Raw genomic sequence first — 19,474 nt, 5'->3', positions numbered from 1 at the left:
CACTTTTGTGATAACTAACAACATTGTTATATTATTACCAACTGTTTATTTTGCCTTTCATAAACAACATTTTTTTTAACTTGTACCCTGGAGAATTGAACACAGTCCTCTGCCACAAATCCATTATTCCATGAAAATTGTCACCTTAAAAAGTTCCCATAATACCCTCTCAGGCCTGTATGCTTCATTTTTGAAAGGGCAAGGGCACCAGGGCATTTTCTCCTTTGTAAAGGGAACCACCCTAAGAGGAAATTGGAAGCATTTCAAGGGCACTGAGGCAATGACCAGGGGCATGGAGGCAATTGTCTCCATTGCCTCTATGAAGTAACATGCCTGTCTTCCGCTGAACATCAGTACCTTGTTGCAAATTACATGTAGTTGTAGGGTGTAGTCAGACCGTCAGTTACACTCATTTTCGGTTGATCGAAGGAAACTGCATTTCTAGAGCAGGATTTGAACCTACAACCTTCAGACTAACGTGCCAGCGCCTTACCAATTGACCTGTTGGTGGTCCCCTTATTTTGTTAATATCTTTGTTAGGGGCCGCCCGACAGTCAGAAGCCAGAGGTCCTTGGTTCAAGTCCCACTCTAGTCAAATTTTCTGTGTTTAACCCAAAATTAAATTTAAATATTTACCCAGTCATTTTCCCTTACAGGGTTCAGGCCTGGAATCACCCAGAGGCCACAGCCTCCATTGCCTCTGTCTTTGCCTTGGTGCCCCTTTAAAAGTATCCCATATACTTTAGGATTTTACAATGGAAGTGCCCTTTACAAAATGAAAATGGCTTTGCCCTTTTAAAGATGAATTTCCAGGCTGCAGGATTGACCTACATATGAACAAGGATATGGCTTCTACAGACCTAAATTTGAACAGAAAAAAAATTAAAAGTTCACAGATTTACAAATAACTTACAGGGTTAACAGAAGGTAATAGTGAAAGACTTCCCTTGAAATGTTATTAGATGAAATGCTTTACTTTTTGAGAAAACATTAAAACAATTATTAATTCTCGAAATCAAGAATAAGGGATTTATTTTGAACACATGTCATGACACGGCAAAACGTGGAAAAACAAGGGTGGGTTTTCCCGTTATTTTCTCCCGACTCTGATGACCGATCGAGCCTAAATTTTCACAGGTTTGTTATTTATATAAAAGTTGTGATACACGAGGTGTGGGCCTTTATACAATACTGTTTACCGATGTTTTGCGATTGCTTTAATCACAATTTGTCTGTTTTTTTCAAAGGAACAACAAATCTGAAATCAGGATAAATATCATGCCTGATTTATACAATATTGAGTTGGAAACCACAGTAGTTCCCTGTCCATAAAATATTTAACGATAGGGTCACATATCTTAAACAGAAAAAAAAAAAAAAATTATTAAAGTTTTCCCTGAAAAATTAACTATACAAAGAATGACGCTAATGAATATAGACAAGCTATCACATAATTCTTTATGAGTCAAAAAACAGGTACATTAAATACATTTGACAATGGCTGAATTAATGTTTTCTTCAAAATACAATTTGACAGAAACAAAATGGGCGAATCCAGAAAGACTGTGTTTGGGAACACTCGTGTATAGTAACATTTTCACTGAAAGGATTGCATCACTGAGTCATTGCAACATAATTAAGTGAGTAGTTGACTAAACAGCAACATCTTTATTCACCCGTTTCCGCTTTTCTCTCTATTGTCTTTTTAAATGTAGTGGCTGATTCTATGTACTTTTAACAAATTTTATTATGATAATTCGTGATGAATTAGCCTTCAAGCTTTTTTGATCAAATTTGATTTGAAATCAACCATTTCAATCAATCAATCAAAATATTACCTTGTGCACAGGTGTCTATGGAAAATCTAGGCAATTTCATGCAAAACATAAATAGACATGAAAATTTAACCCCAATGAAGGTGCTCAGAATATACAACTAAGAAAATCTGAACTCGACCATAAATATGCACGAGGGGAACATGCTAATATTTGGATGGGCCACATCCACATGCAAATGTGTATTTGTTTCATAGCGCTGCTTAACGGTAAGCAAATTTGCGTGCTTACTTTAGCAGAAACATTTGGTTAAGCCTTAGCGTATTTCACAGGTTAGCAGAAAATTGGGCGCCACATTGTGCGTTTACCGTAGATTTGCATTGCGACGTCATTTATTTTCGTGCAGTAAGCACTGGAAGGTTAGCCAGCTTTTTCGTGTGCTTACGGTTAGCAGCGCCATGAAATAGACACTGCACAGTAAGCACAAAATCGGCCGCTAAGCAGCGCTATGAAATTGGGCCCAGGTCATATACAAGAGCCTGGGTCGATTTTCACAGAGCTGATTAATGGTTGATTTTGTGCTTTTTGTTCAATTTCCATTTCATAGCATGCTAACTGTAAGCACACGATAAGACATGCTAATCGTCTGGTGCTTACTGTATGAAAATAAATTACATAACAATACAAATCCATGGTGAACTCGCAAGATGGCCGCCTAATTTTCTTGCTAACATGTGACATACGCTTAATGCTTTGGCTTTAAGCACATTTTTTTCTGCTAACATTAGCACGAAAATTTGCTTAGAGTTTAGCCCTAGAGGGCTCCCACTGAAAGTGGTCTCAGCTCCGGTGTTTTTGAACAACAGAGTATGTATATTTAAGTTCGAGTCATGGCACTTGTGTGCTTGAGGGTGATACTTTCCTATAATGGGCTAATTTTGAGATGCTAGTGATAGCAGACATAACTTTCCCATTTTGCTGCTCTAAGCGTGCGCGCACAGGCTCAGTATTGCATGCGTAGGTCTGAGCCTGTACACTATTGGCGAGAACTGTGAAAAAGGACCGTCCAAAAGTCTCCCTTTGCTTTGTCCTTCGGATAGGACATTAACCATAATATGTCGCGTCTACTTAAAATTGGTAGTGTACACTGCACATAAAAGAATCCAGCCAGGGATTTCACAAAGGTAGTCCTAACTTAGGACTAGTCCTAGGCAATGCTAAGAGATAGGACCAGTCCTAAGTTAGGACCAGTAACTCATCCTAACATAGGACTGGTCCTATCTCTTAGCATTGCCTAGGACTACCTTTGTGAAATCCACCCCGGAACACTTATGTAGCAAGAGTAGGGGGTTAACCCCAGTGTTTCTGGTTCACATACACAAGCCCCCATGTTTACAGATTTCCTCAGGCTTGTGAACTACAGTGATTAAGATCACTTATGAGGCATACTTGGTTTTATTACCAGAAATATAAATATTAAATAATAATTATTATATGTTTAACACACGTTGCAACTTGCTCTCTTATCCTACCCTTTCATGTTTCCCTGCATTGATAAACGTATGTACATAAAATGCATTTCCCCTCTTTTTTTCTATAAATGGATATAATGTATTTGTTTGTACTTGTTTATGCCTCTGAAGAAGGTCCAGTTTGTATCGTCAACACACGTCATACATGTTGTGCATACACTTTTTTGCATCTTGTTGTATTGTACAAGCTAACAGAATCTTGCAATGAATAGGCCCCCTATCATGTAGTTTTTGTCCACCCTTGAACTCATCCTGTTCTGTCCCAACTTAAGATTCATTCCAACTTTGGACGGGTCCCAACTTGAATATTACAGATGGGATGACCCAACTTTTGACTTTTTAGTGTGTTTTTATAATTGTATTGCTGTTTTTGAATTTCTTAGATTTGTTGATTAATTACTTAGATTAGTGTTTTTTGGCCTTTGCTTTTTAATTGTTTCTCTGTGAAATGCCTTGAGCATCTTTTAGGCGGACTTTGGCGCTATATAGGTTTTCGTTATTATTATTATTATTATTATTAACTTGGCTTCCCTACTAGCGATAGTGAAAGTGATGATGTAGAAATAAGTGGCATCCAGACATTTCCAATTGCAGGAGGGGCTGGGGCCATTTATACATAACTCTATTGTAAAACTGGACCGAGATAGTCAGTCTAACAGATACTTTGGTATCAATTTTAATTTGTAGAAGATAGTTGTCCGTAAATTTTTGTGAAGAAAAAAATAGAATAAGCTGATTCTTTGCAAACAACTTACCAACCAAAAGGACCGGTGGTATAAATGCAAAAAGTTGTTATTCGGCTTGACGTTTAGACCCTAGCAGAACCTTTCTCGAAGGTTAAATAACAACACAACAAACTTGTTGGTTTTTTGTTGTGTTGTCATAACTTTTGAGAAAGATCAAAACGAAGCCCATTAACTATTTTTTGTGAAGATGTATTCACATGTATGTATTCGACAAAATACAGATCTGATCTGTGAAGATTCCATTGATTTACATCTAGATCTTTTGATACAACATCATTTTCTTTTATGCCAAGGATACAAAATCATGGAGCAAGCATGTTAACCACAACCTCGGCAATCTCTCTCTCAGTTGGTATACAAGTTGACAAGTTGAATCCGGGGCTTGGATTCCCCAAAGGGCACGACTGAAGCTGAAGTTTCATATCCTCGAGGGTACCACAAGGCATACCCTCTACGGTTCCGCAATGTATGCTGCCGCCCTCTAGGTTTGCCATCAGCTGCTGCTGATGGCTCTTCTTGACATGTGCCTCCAGGAGATATACATTAAAGAAGTATCGCCCGCAGAGATGACACACATGAATGTCTGATGTTCTGGATTTTGTCACCTTTTTCGATGTCTTATGAGAAACTTGACCAGACTCTGGCGTGTGTTTATTTCTGATGTGGGTATGTAGAGTACCGCTTTGCGTAAATCCTTTACCGCACTGATGGCACAGATGGGGCTTTTTACCCGTATGAACAGTCTGGTGCCTGGCCATGTCTGATGGATTGGTGAAACCTTTGGGGCAGTTGGGGCATTGATATGGGCGCTCACCGGTGTGGATACGCTCGTGGTACTCCAGTCCTGTGTGCCATCTAAAGGCTTTGGGGCAATATTTGCATTGGAAGGGTTTGTCACCGTCGTGAATTCGCATGTGTTTGTTCATGCTGACGTTGGTCTGAAGCTTGACACCGCATATGTGGCAGATGACCGGTCGCTCACGTGTCACAGATGGCGTTAGTTCGGGATGCTTGGCTGCAACATGCTGCTTCAGTTTACACAAATAACTGAACTTGGTCTTGCACTTGGGGCACTCGTGCTCCGACGCCTGCCCTCTGAGCTCCAGTAAGTGGCGATCATAGGTTGCTTTGTGTACAAATTTTATCCCACAACCTTCACAGAGGTAGCGGCGTTCAAGAGTGGATTTGGTGCTTCGGCGAATCATTACCTTCTGTTTCTTTTGTTTCGGTATTTGTTTTGGTTTTTGTGAGGCCTTCTCAACCTTCCGTCTTTTCTTGTCCTTCCGTTTTGCTCCTATAGAACTGCGCTTTTTCAAGACCACTTTCTCGATAGAAACTGGGTGTACATCCTCTCCTTTGACCGTCTCTACAGCGTCAGACTGTTCACAAATAGTTTGGTCTTCTTCGGTATGCTCTGTGACTTTATTGTCATTGTTTTCAGTTTTCAAATCCGTTGCTTGAGTAGATGTATCAATGTCTGCGCCCTGCTTTACGGCGCCTGACAATGGAGTAGTGCACATTGATGTTGCACAACAGCATAGGTTTACCTGTACCCCAACTGAAACAGCGGTCTTAAAGTTAAATGCATTTTGTTCAGCACCACAATCGTTTGTCACAGTATCTGTTTTAAAGTACACACTTTGTTCAGCACAATCATTTGTTACAGTACCTGCCTGCTGACTCATGATATTGACAACATGGTCAAGAGCTGTCATGTCTTTTTGTCGAGCGTTACCATCAAGCGCGTTTAAGTTAGCTGCAGGGGCAAACTCCGAAGAGGACATGTTTCCACCAGTGTACTCATCAGAGAAGGCTATTTCTGTCAAACTGTCCAAGGACAGTTTGACGTCCATGTTCCCCCCGTCAGATGGTGCGACCAATTCCATTTTCAGTCTGGTTTTATCTTGCTGCTGGGCGTCACTTCTGTGAGATTATCCAAGGTCTTTTTCTGGCCTGAAAGTTATATGTGTACTTGGTTGCCACTCATCGTTGATCTAAAGTGTTAATTGAAATGAAAATAATTATACAGATACAATGTATATAATCCTGAGTATTAGTTTGGGGTGATGTTTAGATCAGTATGTGGCAGTGACAGTGTGTGTCCCCCCCACCCAAATATTCCCTCACTTCAACACACTTGTTTCTTCTTACAAAGGTATAAAAGCATTCAAATATAATCTTCTAAATAATGACAGAGATTCCAAGAACACAATAAAAACACAACAGTGGGCCTGTAATATATGCTTCGATTTTGACTAGCTTTTGGTTACAGGTTAGGTAGGTTCGTTCCACTATCGTCTCATTTCGATTGGAATGTATACATGACTGATGAGGTTTGTGGAGACGATAGCGGAATGAACCTCATAGTTCTAGGAGTACGTCTAGGACTCAAGGATAGTCGGACCGAGTTGACTGCTGACTGGGTGCGTGTTGTTATTTGGCGAAAACCAATTTAATATAAAATAACTGTTTTGGTCACTGGCCATGGATGGCAAGTTCAACCATAGAGGAAGGACTGTCCTTCCTCTATCAACCAAAACAGTTTAACGCACCCCTCCCCCTGTATCGTACGTACCGAGCGCACAATTGACCACCATGAATACACTGTAGAAGAAACTGCACAGAATTGAAACAGATTGGACATAAAATTTGCACTCATCATCATCATGCTCATCATCATGATCATTTATCATTATTAATTATCAAATTATTCAATTCAAGTTTTCAACAATTAACATTTAACAACACAACAGAACACTTTAAAATGCAATCAAATGCCATCGATGTTAATAGTATCAAAACAGTATTATAAATATTGTGTTCTTCTATCAATGATCAAAAACACTTTGGCACAAATTTACAAGGCTTTACTTTATAAACACACAACAGAAACCAACAAAATCTTACTCATTTTTTAGCACCGCGTCTGAACATGGTCTGAACTGTTTTGGGAACTTGGTTGCAAATCTTCGCCAAGACGATGAGGGCACTACTCTTCTTTTAGTCGCTGCAATTTATTTACCTAAAAAGATGTACAAGTCCTCCCGTTTTTCATTATCAGTAAAAGCGCCCTCATCCAGCGGCGGTTATAAAGGGGGAATTCTTGGATTCTTGAACTCTGATGCAATAATAATATACGTGTTGTTTGACCCCTACTACTATACTGTTTACGCACTGGGTCATTTATTCAGCAGAGGGCAAACCAGCTGTTCGTCTTGTGAATATTTGAGGTGTTTCGAAAACAATTTAGAGTTGATAATTATCTGCAAAGAAGACGAGACGTACCTATAAAAGATGTGGCGTTCTCAACCATCGAAGTTAGCAGTAGGGGCGGGCATTGTGGCTGCCGTGGGTGCTGTTGCGGTAACAACTTTTGTATTGAGTAGGAGAAAACCCAACAAGCGGACCAAGATCATTGAAATGGTAAGAAGAAAGAATTTCTATCCCCGCCGTGGACATCGACATCAACCTCTTGCTGCCGCCATCGCGGCCATGGGCCGCTGAAAGGTTGCCTCTTTTGTGGGATAACTTTCCGTATGGCGCCACCACTTTTTCACTCATTTTTACATAAAGGGATATATCAATCAGGTAAATAAGTTCCTATATTATTAAATATCGAATGAAAAAGTGGTGGCGCCATACGGAAACTTTTCCATACTCCAGTTTAGTAAGTATAAATAAGGCATGGTTCATACTTCCTGCGAATGCTATAATGCATTGCAGATATCCATCCAACAGTCAAACTTTCGAGCCTTTGTTGTCATGTAAACTAAATGTGAAATTAAAAGAGTAGTTTCTTTTACTAATTTGAACCATGGAGGTAGATCTGAGTCTGTATATAATGAATCTTTATAAAAGCTTTGATGTTTTCCCATTGATTATAGAAATTCTCACAAACAATGTTTTTCTTGTGTTTTTATCTGCAGATGGACGAGTTCCAAAAGCCACATGTACACATGAAAGATCCGGACAGAGTGGAGGAGCTTGTGACGCAGCTCATCCGGGATGGCAAGACCAAACTTTTAGTTGTGACGGACTTTGACCGAACCTTATCCCGTTTTAAGGACAACAGTGGGAGAAAAGTGCCTACTTGCCATGGTACAGGAGCATGTTTTGTTAGTTTTTAGGCTTTGACTTGTATTTACCCAGTCGCTGAGTGTGGCGATTTTCACAAGACTCCATATTGGCCTCCTATGTTTGTGGAAAAATCTTGTGGAGTGTATAAGCCACTTGACGCGTTTGGTAATAACTACTTGGTAATGAGCAACAGACAGTCGTTGAGACAGAGGTAGTTCTCACTAAAATATTTGAATCTGAGAAAGACTTTATGCATAAGCCTTTCTGAGGCATTGTGAAATCACACAACTTTGTGCAACAAGGATGTTTTTTCTTTTGTTAGTTTCTTGTAACTTCGATGACCAATTGAGCCCAAATTTTTACAGGTTTGTTATTTTATGCATATGTTGGGATACACCAAGTGAGAAAACAGCAGCCGATTTCACAAAACGATAGGATTAATCCTATCGAGTTGGGATGTGTAACTCGTCCTAACTTAGGACGGGGTCAATGCGCCCTAACGTCCATGGTTACACAACTTAACTCATCCTACATGTAAGTTCTAAGATTAATCCTAAGTAAGAAAGAGTCTGGTGAAATCGACGGCTGGCATGGTCTTTGATAATTACCAAGCGTGTACAATGCCTTTAAGATGCATCCTAGTGCTTTGTGCAATCAATTACTCATCAGGTATGATAGAAAGAAAAGATAATCCCTTGAAATTTTGTTGATTGAATTTTTAACAGGTGTTTTAGATATTAGCCCAGTTCTTCCCGAGGAGTACAGACAGAAAGCTATAGCAACGCGTGAGCATTACTACCCTCTAGAGATGTCCAATACGTTAACCAAAGAAGAAAAGTATAAACTGATGACTGACTGGTAAGTAAAGGTCACTCAAATCTCACCTCACAAAGGGTGCGTTCGATTAGCTTTCCCGGTTCAACCCTGATCTGCCCCTGGTATGCTCGAATAGCTTTGACTTCATTCCAGGGGCTCACCCGGCTCAGCCCCCCAGTGCCCTGCTTGTGGAGCAGTCACTTGGGGGCTGGCCCCAGGTGCATGACGTCACTACGAGAGCGGTGAGTGATCAGTGGATTAGCTTGTGTCAGGGGGTGACCCAAAGGAGCACTGTGGGGTTGACACAGGGAAGCTAATTGAATGCACCCAAAACAACAAACTGAATGCTGTATTTTGCCTTCCTATCTTGAATGTTCTTTTCTACATGCATACAAACTGTTTTTTCAAACTCGACATGGCGACTGTTGGTTTGAAAATCTAAACCAATGAAGGTATTGTACAAAGTTTAGCACCATAATAACTTTTTCATATATAGCGCATTTTACAGTAACCTATCAATACTCTTTACATTAGTAATAGTGCCCTGGGGTCAGTTAAAAAAAAAGTTAGGACTAGTCCTAGGAGATATGAAAAACTCGAGGCTAGTTTAGGACTAGTCCTAGGAGATATGAAAAACTCAAGGCTAGTTCTGAGTTAGGACGAGTAACTTGTCCTAACTCAGGATTAGACTAGTCTTAACTCTTTGTGAAATCCACCCCTGGTCATTGGGCCACTAACATTCCTGTAATTTTTCTCAGTTCCATGGGGAGTGTACAGCCCTAGGCTGCAGTAGCGCTCCACAAGCGTTTTCAAGCACAATACCAACCTCTACCCTCGCAGTTACCCATTTATACCCCTTGGTGAAGAGAAGCAATTATAAACTGCTCACAAAAAAAAGGAAACTGAACTGTTCCTCTTTAAAATGATACTACATTTGCAATGATAACATGTTGCTGAACTTGGCTACACGAATAACAATGAGGCAAAGTCACAAATCAAATGTGCCAAAATTACTGTTGTCTGTGAATGGTCAATAGGTAATGCTCAATAATCAGAACCATTAATGGTTTACACGATGATTTGCACCAGTGAGCTCATCGGACACAATTAACCCTCATCTCATGAAAAACACCTTGTTTGATGGGTATTTGCAAGACGATATTCTACAGCCGAATGCAGTCCCATACTTGCAGACTCTTGGACCAAATGCCATATTTTAAGATGACAACGCTCACCCCCATCGAGCCCGACTGGTGACTGACTACCTGAAAAATGTTGGGGTGCACCGGATGGATTGGCCTGCTAACAGTCCAGACCTGAATCCCATGGAACATCTGTGGGACCAGCTTGGCCTCACTGGCCGCGCCAGAACCACCAACACATCAACTATGGCTGACCTAACCAGGTTCCTTAATAAAGAATGGAACGCCATCCCTCATCATAAGCGCATCACAAGACTTGTGTGCAACATGAGAAGAAGGTGCCAGGCTGTCATCAACGCCTTCGGATCATCCACTTGTTACTGAACTTTTTGTATCAATAAAGTGTATTTAGATCAGTAAGTTGTCTTGCTCTATACCAAACTTCTTGTCTCAATAAAGTGGATTAAGATCAGTAAGTTGTCTTGCTTGTTTGAATTACATTGTCAATTTGATTGTTCACACAGTAACACAAAATTGCTAATTTTTGCACATTTGATTTGTGACTTTGTCTCATTCTCATTAACGTGGTCAAGTCCAGCAACATGTAATCATTGCAACTGTGGTATCATTTTAAAGAGGAACAGTTCAGCTTTGCATTGATATATACCATATACAAAGAGAGTATTAAATAATAACAAATATATTGGATTGAAAAAAGTTTCCTTACTTTTTGTGAGCAGTTTAGTAAGTTGTCTGTGCTCAAATGTCATGACCGGGATTGGAACCCACCGATGACTGAAAACCACCAGAACTTTAATTCAATAATCTTAACCGCTCAGCATGTTAAGTGAGTGCATTGTTTCATGTTTCTTAAATGTTGTTTTTGTATGGAAAGAATTTTGTCAATAAGAAGCTATGTCAAGTTTTGAAACTGTCTAACATTTAGACAATTTGTTTGAGTTTTAAAAAATGTTTCCTTCCTCAGGTGGACGTCAGCGCATGATCTTCTTGTAGAATGCAATCTCAACAGGAGCGACATTGCAGAAATGGTGCGGACTGCCAATGTTATACTCAGGTTCGTCGTTTTCAAGGGTCTGTGTACTTTTTGTAGGACAAAAAACACAATGTCCACAGATTTACATTAAACTTACACAGTTTGAAGATAATGATAGTAGAAAGCTTCCCTGAAATTATTACTTGCTGAGTTGCTGTAGTTTTTGAGAAATGAGTAAAACAATGTCATGAAAACAATTTTCGTCTCACTGCTCATGAGATGAAAATTATTTTAGCATGTAAAAACGTATTTTCGTGACATTGTTTTACTCGTTTCTCCAAACCTACAGCACCTCAGCATCTAATATTTTAAGGTACACTTTCCACTATCATTATCTTCAACAGTGTAAGTTAAATGTAAATCTGTGGAAATTGTGTTTTGTGTTACAAAAAGCACCCTGATCTTTTAATGTGGGTTTTTTTTTTATGGGGAAGTCCACCAATGGTTTAGGGAACTAGATAAACAGTTACCACATTTTTTACTGTTGACATTTTTAGCATTGACATTTGCAGAGCTGCCAACTCATGCAGAGAGTTCCTGAACCAATTCCATGAACCAATTCTGATGAACCCATTTGAAAATCTCCCTGATTTGTTTGAAAACTTTCTTCCCTGTTGCATCGAATATAATTCTAATTATCTCCCTGGTTGTTGTACCTGTTTGGGGCTCACGCTTAGTGACCCATGTTTACATTCAAATCGCCCTCTGTTGAAAAAACTGGAACATATTGCCTGTTTTACAACGTTTCTGTAGAAACAAGAAAACCTTAAAACCCTTTTATTCAATCCTCCTGATGGTTAGATATGCAGATTATTAATAACATTTTATTTGTCATAACAGTACAAAACAAAATCCCATGATAGGCATTGGACAACAAAAGCAACTACATACACGATCCGTAGATCTGTTGCCCAACATCTGGGGGTACACAATGATATAAGTATAAACAACATATGGTACAAAAAGCAATAAAAAATATTAGAAAAAAAATAACAAACAAATAAATAAATAAGCAGCTCTATTGTACACATGTACTCCTTCAGGGCTCAAAATTAACACTTGACTGTATGCCTAAGGCCAGTGAATTTAGCACCACCAAGCTAATCCGCATCATCAGTACTTAAGCAGCGTGCAGCATCAGAGTCCAACTTTCTCCAGAAGACAATCAGAGCATACTGATCGAAACATCGATTTGAAACTAACGGTTCTTTTCAGAACCACCCCAACTCATTTAGAGATTATCATTACATGGTGTCACCGGAACCCTTATAACATATTTCCACCATGCAAAGTTTCAATATGTCAATGTTTCCTATTTGTTTTATTTTAACAATTTGGATTGATATTTTCTAGTTTTCCTGATTCTGTTTGCTTGTAGTATACTGATTTCTGAGAACGTGACTGTCTTGTGTCTTGGTCGAATTAATAATAATAATAATTATTATAATAATAGATCGTACTTGTTTTTGTAGTTGACAAAAATTGAATTTTCTAGTATTGTTTTTCTTTCTTACCAGGGAGCACAGCAACGTCATGTTTAACATCCTGGATTGCGCCAGTGTGCCAATCTTGATCTTCTCTGCAGGGATTGGAGACATCCTACTCGAGGTGGTCAAACAAGACGATCTTGTCACACCAAATGTACAAGTCATTTCAAACTTTATGGAATTTAACGAAGAGGTTAGTAAACACTTTGCTGCTGCTGTCTGTGTGTTTGTTCATGAGACAGTGAGAGGCCTGTATGTTTTGTTTTTGAAAGAGGAAGACCAGGCTTTGAATTGATAATACCCAAGCCTCCATCCGTTTCGACTGTAAAAGGGGTAACCCTGTTTCAGTCCTAGGAGTAGGTGGCAACGGCCTCTGGAAGAAAAAAAATTGTAGCCCACACCTTGAAGTGGCCTTCAGGCCTTGTGTGTCTGGCGACTTGCATAAGAAATATTAAAAAAGATAAAAAAGGGCAAAAAGGCACCCTATGCGGAAATTTAAAATTTATTCTGGAACGCTTCAAGGGCATTAAGGCAATGACCCTGGGACATGGAGGCAATCACCTTCGTTGCCGACGTGAAGTATCAAGCCTGAAATGAAAAATGTTTGGGATGTGATTTTTTTTAAATGCCTACAAATGTATACTGAAGAAGCTTCGGTGTTTAGCTTCAATCATGGGTAAAAATTTTTTACACACAAACCATCGAGTGCATCATCATTCTTTGTTTGTTGTTCTTGAAAAATTTAATAATTTTTAATCTGCAAATTGAGGTATGGCGGACGTGATAGGAGTGTACTGTTTGGTTTGGTTGTATACACACAAATATACCCAAACCTTATAGTGTTGTCGCATTGTGTCCGCCATATCTCTAATAAAAGGCTTATGCATTTTATTTTCTTGACACATACTGAAAGTGTAAATTTAAGGGTACTTTGTTGGGTTCATATGGTTGATAGATTTTTTCCATTCTTACATTGCTGCTCTGTCTTTGCTTGTGTTTGTCTGTTGTTAGTTTGTCTAGGTAACTACTTTCATTGTTAGCAGCTTGTGCATTGAGCCTTCTTGAATACATGTACATCTGTCCTTACAGGAACATTTTTCCTACTTGGAGTGGTGTCTTCCACCAGACATCAAAAAGCATACCTTGGGAACAAACTGTGAAGTTTGATTGGTCGAGAACCAATCAGGTTCATGCAACAAAAACGCATGTACCATGGCTAAGGATGCGCGCTACGCGTAACGCACAACGCGGCGGGTAACATGAAAAGTGATGTACACTGGTGTACATCACCTTGATCGTTCCCATTGATGATCGTTCCCAGCGCTGTGTACGAAACACCCGCGGGTTCAAGGGAACAGTAAGGAATTGTTTCTTGTTCATCTGCTTAAACAATGAACACGCCTTCGTAATGATGTTTGAAGATTACAACAGAACTTCGAGAAGAGGAATATTAATGTTACCAAGGTATAACAAAACAATTGTTGCACGCTGTGATTGGGGTCCATGGGTTTTGGACACCCGTGGGGGGAAAATGGCACACTCGGCTTGGCCTCGGGTGCCATTTCCCCCCTCGCCATGGACCCTGTCACAGCGTGCATCAATTGTATATTGTCGGCTAAATGGGCACGCTTGCTCAGGGACCCATAACCTTGCAAGCTGTGCTTCTATACGGAAACCTCCACAGTCTCATGAACTTCAATGTTTGTTCTTTATTTAATTAAGTCTTGTCATAGAACTATGTAACTCTAAACTTCAAACTTAAATTGTCTTTTGTTTTTGATACTGTGGAAATAATAATTTGCATTGCTACGATAATTGAATATTTGTCATAAAGTATTTTTAGGTTATTCCTTATATCCGGCTAGCCTAGGATTTAATAGTTGATGTTGTCGTTGATTGTCTTTGTGATACTACTTAATGTTTGATTTCGTAAACATGTCATTTTTAGTTTTACTTTGTATTACTACCGACCATGTTATGTGTTTTTCAGCTGATATAAACAAAATATATAAATCAATAAATAAGTTATTACAAAATGTTCGCAGACGGACAAGAAGGGTTTCCATGTCCGATCAGGCAATCAAAAGTCCCTCGGAACTAACTATTGCCCAATGTTTCCCTTTTTTACTTTGATTCAGGATAAGCTAGTAGGGTTTAAAGGGGAGTTGATTCACACGTACAACAAGCACGAAGCTGCAGTGCATCATCCAGAATATTTTGAGAGACACAGGAAACGAGATAACATCATTCTACTAGGGGACACTCTCGGAGATCTCAGCATGGTGGATGGGATGCCTTACACACAGCACACTCTGAAGATAGGATTCTTAAACGATCATGTAAGTCGGTCATAAGTGAATGTTTCTGTCACTGTCAAAACTGTCTTGATCTGTTGTTCAACCCAAAACCAAAACATTTTAGCTGTTTGTGTGAATGTTACCGGAGTGAGAAATGCAATATTGACCGCATAAGACAAAACAGTGATTGGAGTTCGATAAGATTATTATGCCTTGCCTACATGTTGTTGGTTTTTCTGGTACATTCAAAATCTTTTACACTCAAGCAAAACAACTTAACGAATGAAACCAGGCACATGTCGAGACCATTGCAATATTGGTTACAAAAGGAGTGACCTTCTGTATTCAATGGTTTTTTCCTGGTAGGCAAGAAACTACTTGCATGGTTCTTAGCCATCAGGCCTGGAATTACAAGGACTACGGAGGCTACAAAGGCCATTGCCTCTGTTGCCCCTGGACTTTGCCTTGGTGCCCCTTTAAAATTTCACATTCACTTGCAAGATTTTCCAATGGAAGTGCCATTTCTTAAATGAAAATAGCTGTGCCCTCTCAAAGATGGCTGAGGGTTGAGGCAAGTGATATCATCATAGTTAATGGTCTGCTATACACTAATGCCTCGCCCCATGTTGAGAATAGGCGGTTTGGTTGGGAAATTTGAAGCAAAGTAAACCAACAATTAGGATCCAGCAGATGCATTGAAGGAACACATTGTCTTCAAATCTCCAAAATTTACCCCTTTGAAGAAAATAACATTGTAATCAACTAGTAACTTCATCATGGTTTGGAAGGCACCAGTAAATTAAGACAAGAAATATGATGCAAGAACTGTCTTTTAATATATTTCTTTACATAAATTGTTTCATTCTGGAATTGCTCCTCATCCTTTAAAAGGCAGTGGACACCTTTGGTAATTGTCAAAGACCAGTCTTCTCACTTGGTGAATCTCAACATATGCATAAAATAACAAACCTGTGAAAATTTGAGCTCAATTGGTTGTTGAAGTTGCGAGAGAATGATGGAAGAAAAAACACCCTTGTTGCACAAGTTGTGTGCTTTCAGATGCTTGAATTCGAGACCTCAGCTGAGGTCTCAAATTCAATTCAAATATTTTTGTGGAAAATTACTTTTTTCTCAAAAACTACGCTACTTCAGAGGGAGCCGTTTCTCACAATGTTTTATGCTATCAAAAGCTCTCCATTGCTCGTTACTCAGTTGGATTTTAAGCGAACACTTATTTTGAGTAATTACCAATGGTGTCCAGTACCTTTAAAGAGTTGTTCATGTCTGCACGTGCGATGTTTTCTTACGATTTTTTCATTTGCCATTTTCTTCCTGCAGATTGAACAGAACCTAGAGATGTACAAAGACAATTTTGACATTGTGCTAATCAGCGACGAAACAATGGACCTTCCCATCGCTATACTGAATAAAATCTTGTAATAAACCAAAGATTTCATCATGGGTCAGCGAGGTACATGTACCAGTAATTTAAGATGAAACAAAATATGATACAAGAACTGTCTTTTGATACTTTTTTATATATATATTTTTTATTCTGAAGTTGTTTAGTGTGAGCAAGCAGTAGAGTGCAAAGGACAGTTCTTAGGCCTTGCTCGAATAGACCTTATGCACATGACGTCATTTCAGTACGGCACCCCCGCATTGAGGTCAAAAGGAGGTTGTTCATTGGCCAATCTATGTGCGTTTCGATTATTTCGTCACCGTTTGACCTCGAAGATGGCGGCTGGATGACGTCAATGCATAAGGTCTATTGATAGCTATGGCTATCACTCTGCCTTTGGCTATAGCTGTTGTTAAGGGTGTTGCTAGGGATGTCTTATACATGAACGCATGGTGGCGTGGAGATCTAGCCTGGCCGTAGATGCCAATTTGGACACTGCCTTAGGTTATACTAACCGACCTTAGTGTACATTGCCATTTTTGTTCAGTTTCCCGTATATCGTATCAGGATTGTAAGAGCTTGACGGAACCCGTCTTTTTTATCCCCCTCAAACCTCAATTTGGTTTTGAGCATTTGTGTGGTCAAAAATTAAGATGGCTCGATAACATCTATGAGCATGTTCGAGTGTACACCATGGTTTACTAAAGGTTTACTATTTTGACTCGAACCCAGGCTGGTCAACCATTGGTTGACTACTGTGGTCGGCCATTTTGAACTTCATGACCATGTTGTTGGTCTATGTAGTGTTGAATATGGTAGCGATGGTTGACTAGGCTTCCAAACGAGTCGTTCGAGTGAGTGCGTCACTGCGCATGTACAGGTACGCTGCCGGTCAGTAGTCGACTAAAATGTGCGCACTCGAACTTGCCTTAAGATGTGATGGTCACATTCATTAAACAGTGGGAGTTGTCGTTTGAGAAGTTTCAACGATACTTGTGAGATAACTGCCACTGTTACGATTGATCAGTAGTCTGGCCCTGCCTGATGGAGGGAAAATTATTTTTGGTGTCAAGGAATGTTTTGTGCAAAATGTGCAAACGATCTCTTCATCAGTATGGAGGATGATAGGAATGCGTTTTGGTGACCCTAACCAGAAACATGTTTGAGCTTTGGTCATCGGTTGAGCGTTTTCATGTGTTCGTTTGCTGCTCCGACCAAACTGTTACCGAGTTGTTGGATCGGTTAGGCTTGAATTCAAGATCAAAAACTGTAAATGGAATTCTTTTAAATATGAAATACCTTGTCAATAACAATTAAATAACAGTGCTAAAATTAGGAAGACTTAAATCCATTACTTGAAAATGAAGGTTGCATATTATAAGAACATGAATTTTCAAGAGATGTATCTACCCCACAAAACTGTTTCTCGTTACCAACCTGTTTTCATGTAGCTCTTGAAAATTATCTTGGTCAGTGAATTTAACATCAGAAACATGTTTCTGGTCATGGTCGCCAAAATGCGCGCCTGCACTGGTAAGCAGGTAAAGTGGGTTTCTTGGATTGACTCTAATTCTCGGGTGATTTGGTTTTTATTTATTTATTTTTTTTTTACAAGAGTAAGTATTAGCGTGTTTTGATTAATGATCAGATGTTTTATTGAAAGTTAAAGGCAGTGGACACTGTTGGTAATTGTCAAATACTAGCCTTCACAGTTGGTGTATCTCAACCTATGCATAAAACAACAAACCTGTGAAAATTTGAGCTCAATCCTTCATCGAACTTTCGAGATAATAATGATAGAAAAAAACACCCTTGTGACACGAAGTTGTATGCGTTTAGATGGTTGATTTCGAGACCTCAAGTTCTAAACCTGAGGTCTCGAAATCAAATTCGTGGAAAATTACTTCTTTCTCGAAAACTATGGCACTTCAGAGGGAGCCGTTTCTCACAATGTTTTATACCATCAACATCTCCCCATTACTCGTATTCAAGAAAGGTTTTATGCCAATAATTATTTTGAGTAATTACCAATAGTGTCCACTGCCTTTAATAACAAAACGAGTGTGTAATTTTTCTTAGGCGATGTACATTTTACATCTTTTAATTGCAGATAATGGTGCATTTTTAAAAAACTTGTATTTAATATATAACAGTATGCATAAAAGTTACATGGTCTATACACCCTGTCGAAAAGTTGGGTTGGTTTAGTCATCCCAAGGCACTGCTACATTTAGGATTCAGAAGAGGGAAGCGAACAAAACCAAAGAAAAGAAAACGCCAAAAACAAGTAAAATTTTGTAGTTCAAAACAAAACATACGGACACAAAACTAAACAAGCGGACAATGGTTTCTATATAAACAATGTAGATTTAAAGTACACTAAATATGAAAGCTTTTACAGAGCAGCAGAACAAGGATTAAAAGATTAGAAAGAAATGAGCAGCTTATTTAAAATATATTAACTTATGTATCAATTTATTTTATTTTATTTTATTTTGATTGGGTTTATCACTATATTTCTTGGGGGAGATACAAAAGCAAAGGACTTTGGGGAAGAATAACTCTTTTCTCTGGGGTTGATGATTATAATAATCTGTTATTGACCTATGACTTTTACAATTTGCACTAATATTTCCAAGACAAAGAATCTGCCGATGATAGTAAATTTTGATGTCAAACAAGAGATAACCAAATGTTCTTACTGCCTCTTTGCAGAAAAACTATAAACATTTCTAACTTATTGTCTAAAAGAAGGGCTCTATAAAATAGTCTTGTGACACTCAGTTTCCAATGGAGAGTTTAAAGGCAGTGGACACTATTGGTAATTACTCAAAATAATTATTACCATAAAACCTTACTTGGTAACAAGTAATGGGGAGAGGTTGATAGTATAAAACATTGTGAGAAACGGCTCCCTCTGAAGTGACGTAGTTTCCGAGAAAGAAGTGATTTTTCATGAATTTGATTTCGAGACCTCAGATTTAGAATTTGAGGTCTCGAAATCGAGCATCTGAAAGCACACAACTTCGTGTGACTAGGGTGTTTTTTCTTTCATTATTATCTCGCAAATTGGACACCAGATTGAGCTCAAATTTTCACAATTCTGTTATTTTATGCATGTTGAGATACACCAAGTGAGAAGACTG

The 19,474-nt window shown here is 39.0% G+C and overlaps 2 protein-coding genes across 2 annotated transcripts; one reads left to right on the top strand and one right to left on the bottom strand.

Moving 5' to 3' along the window:
* Nucleotides 1-3,060: 3,060 nt before the first annotated feature.
* LOC117291934 (zinc finger protein 718-like) lies at nt 3,061-7,025 on the bottom strand. The gene is made up of 2 exons (XM_033773954.1): nt 6,961-7,025; nt 3,061-6,047 (listed from the first exon to the last, which is right to left on the bottom strand). Exon 2 carries the CDS (start codon nt 5,937-5,939, stop codon nt 4,356-4,358), a length of 1,584 nt encoding a protein of 527 aa, XP_033629845.1. The 5' UTR covers nt 5,940-6,047; nt 6,961-7,025; the 3' UTR covers nt 3,061-4,355.
* Nucleotides 7,026-7,182: 157 nt separating this feature from the next.
* Nucleotides 7,183-16,610, top strand: LOC117291933 (cytosolic 5'-nucleotidase 3-like). The gene is made up of 7 exons (XM_033773953.1): nt 7,183-7,476; nt 7,980-8,151; nt 8,856-8,988; nt 11,074-11,163; nt 12,660-12,822; nt 14,768-14,968; nt 16,265-16,610. The coding sequence occupies exons 1-7, from the start codon at nt 7,348-7,350 to the stop codon at nt 16,364-16,366; spliced, it is 990 nt and encodes a 329-aa protein (XP_033629844.1). The 5' UTR covers nt 7,183-7,347; the 3' UTR covers nt 16,367-16,610.
* Nucleotides 16,611-19,474: the final 2,864 nt, after the last annotated feature.

The sequence above is a fragment of the Asterias rubens genome, chromosome 6 (genome assembly GCF_902459465.1).
Source record: "Asterias rubens chromosome 6, eAstRub1.3, whole genome shotgun sequence".
In the NCBI taxonomy this organism is placed as follows: Eukaryota; Metazoa; Echinodermata; class Asteroidea; order Forcipulatida; family Asteriidae; genus Asterias; species Asterias rubens.
Note: the sequence above shows the minus strand (reverse complement) of the source record. Positions and strands in the feature narration are given on the sequence as shown.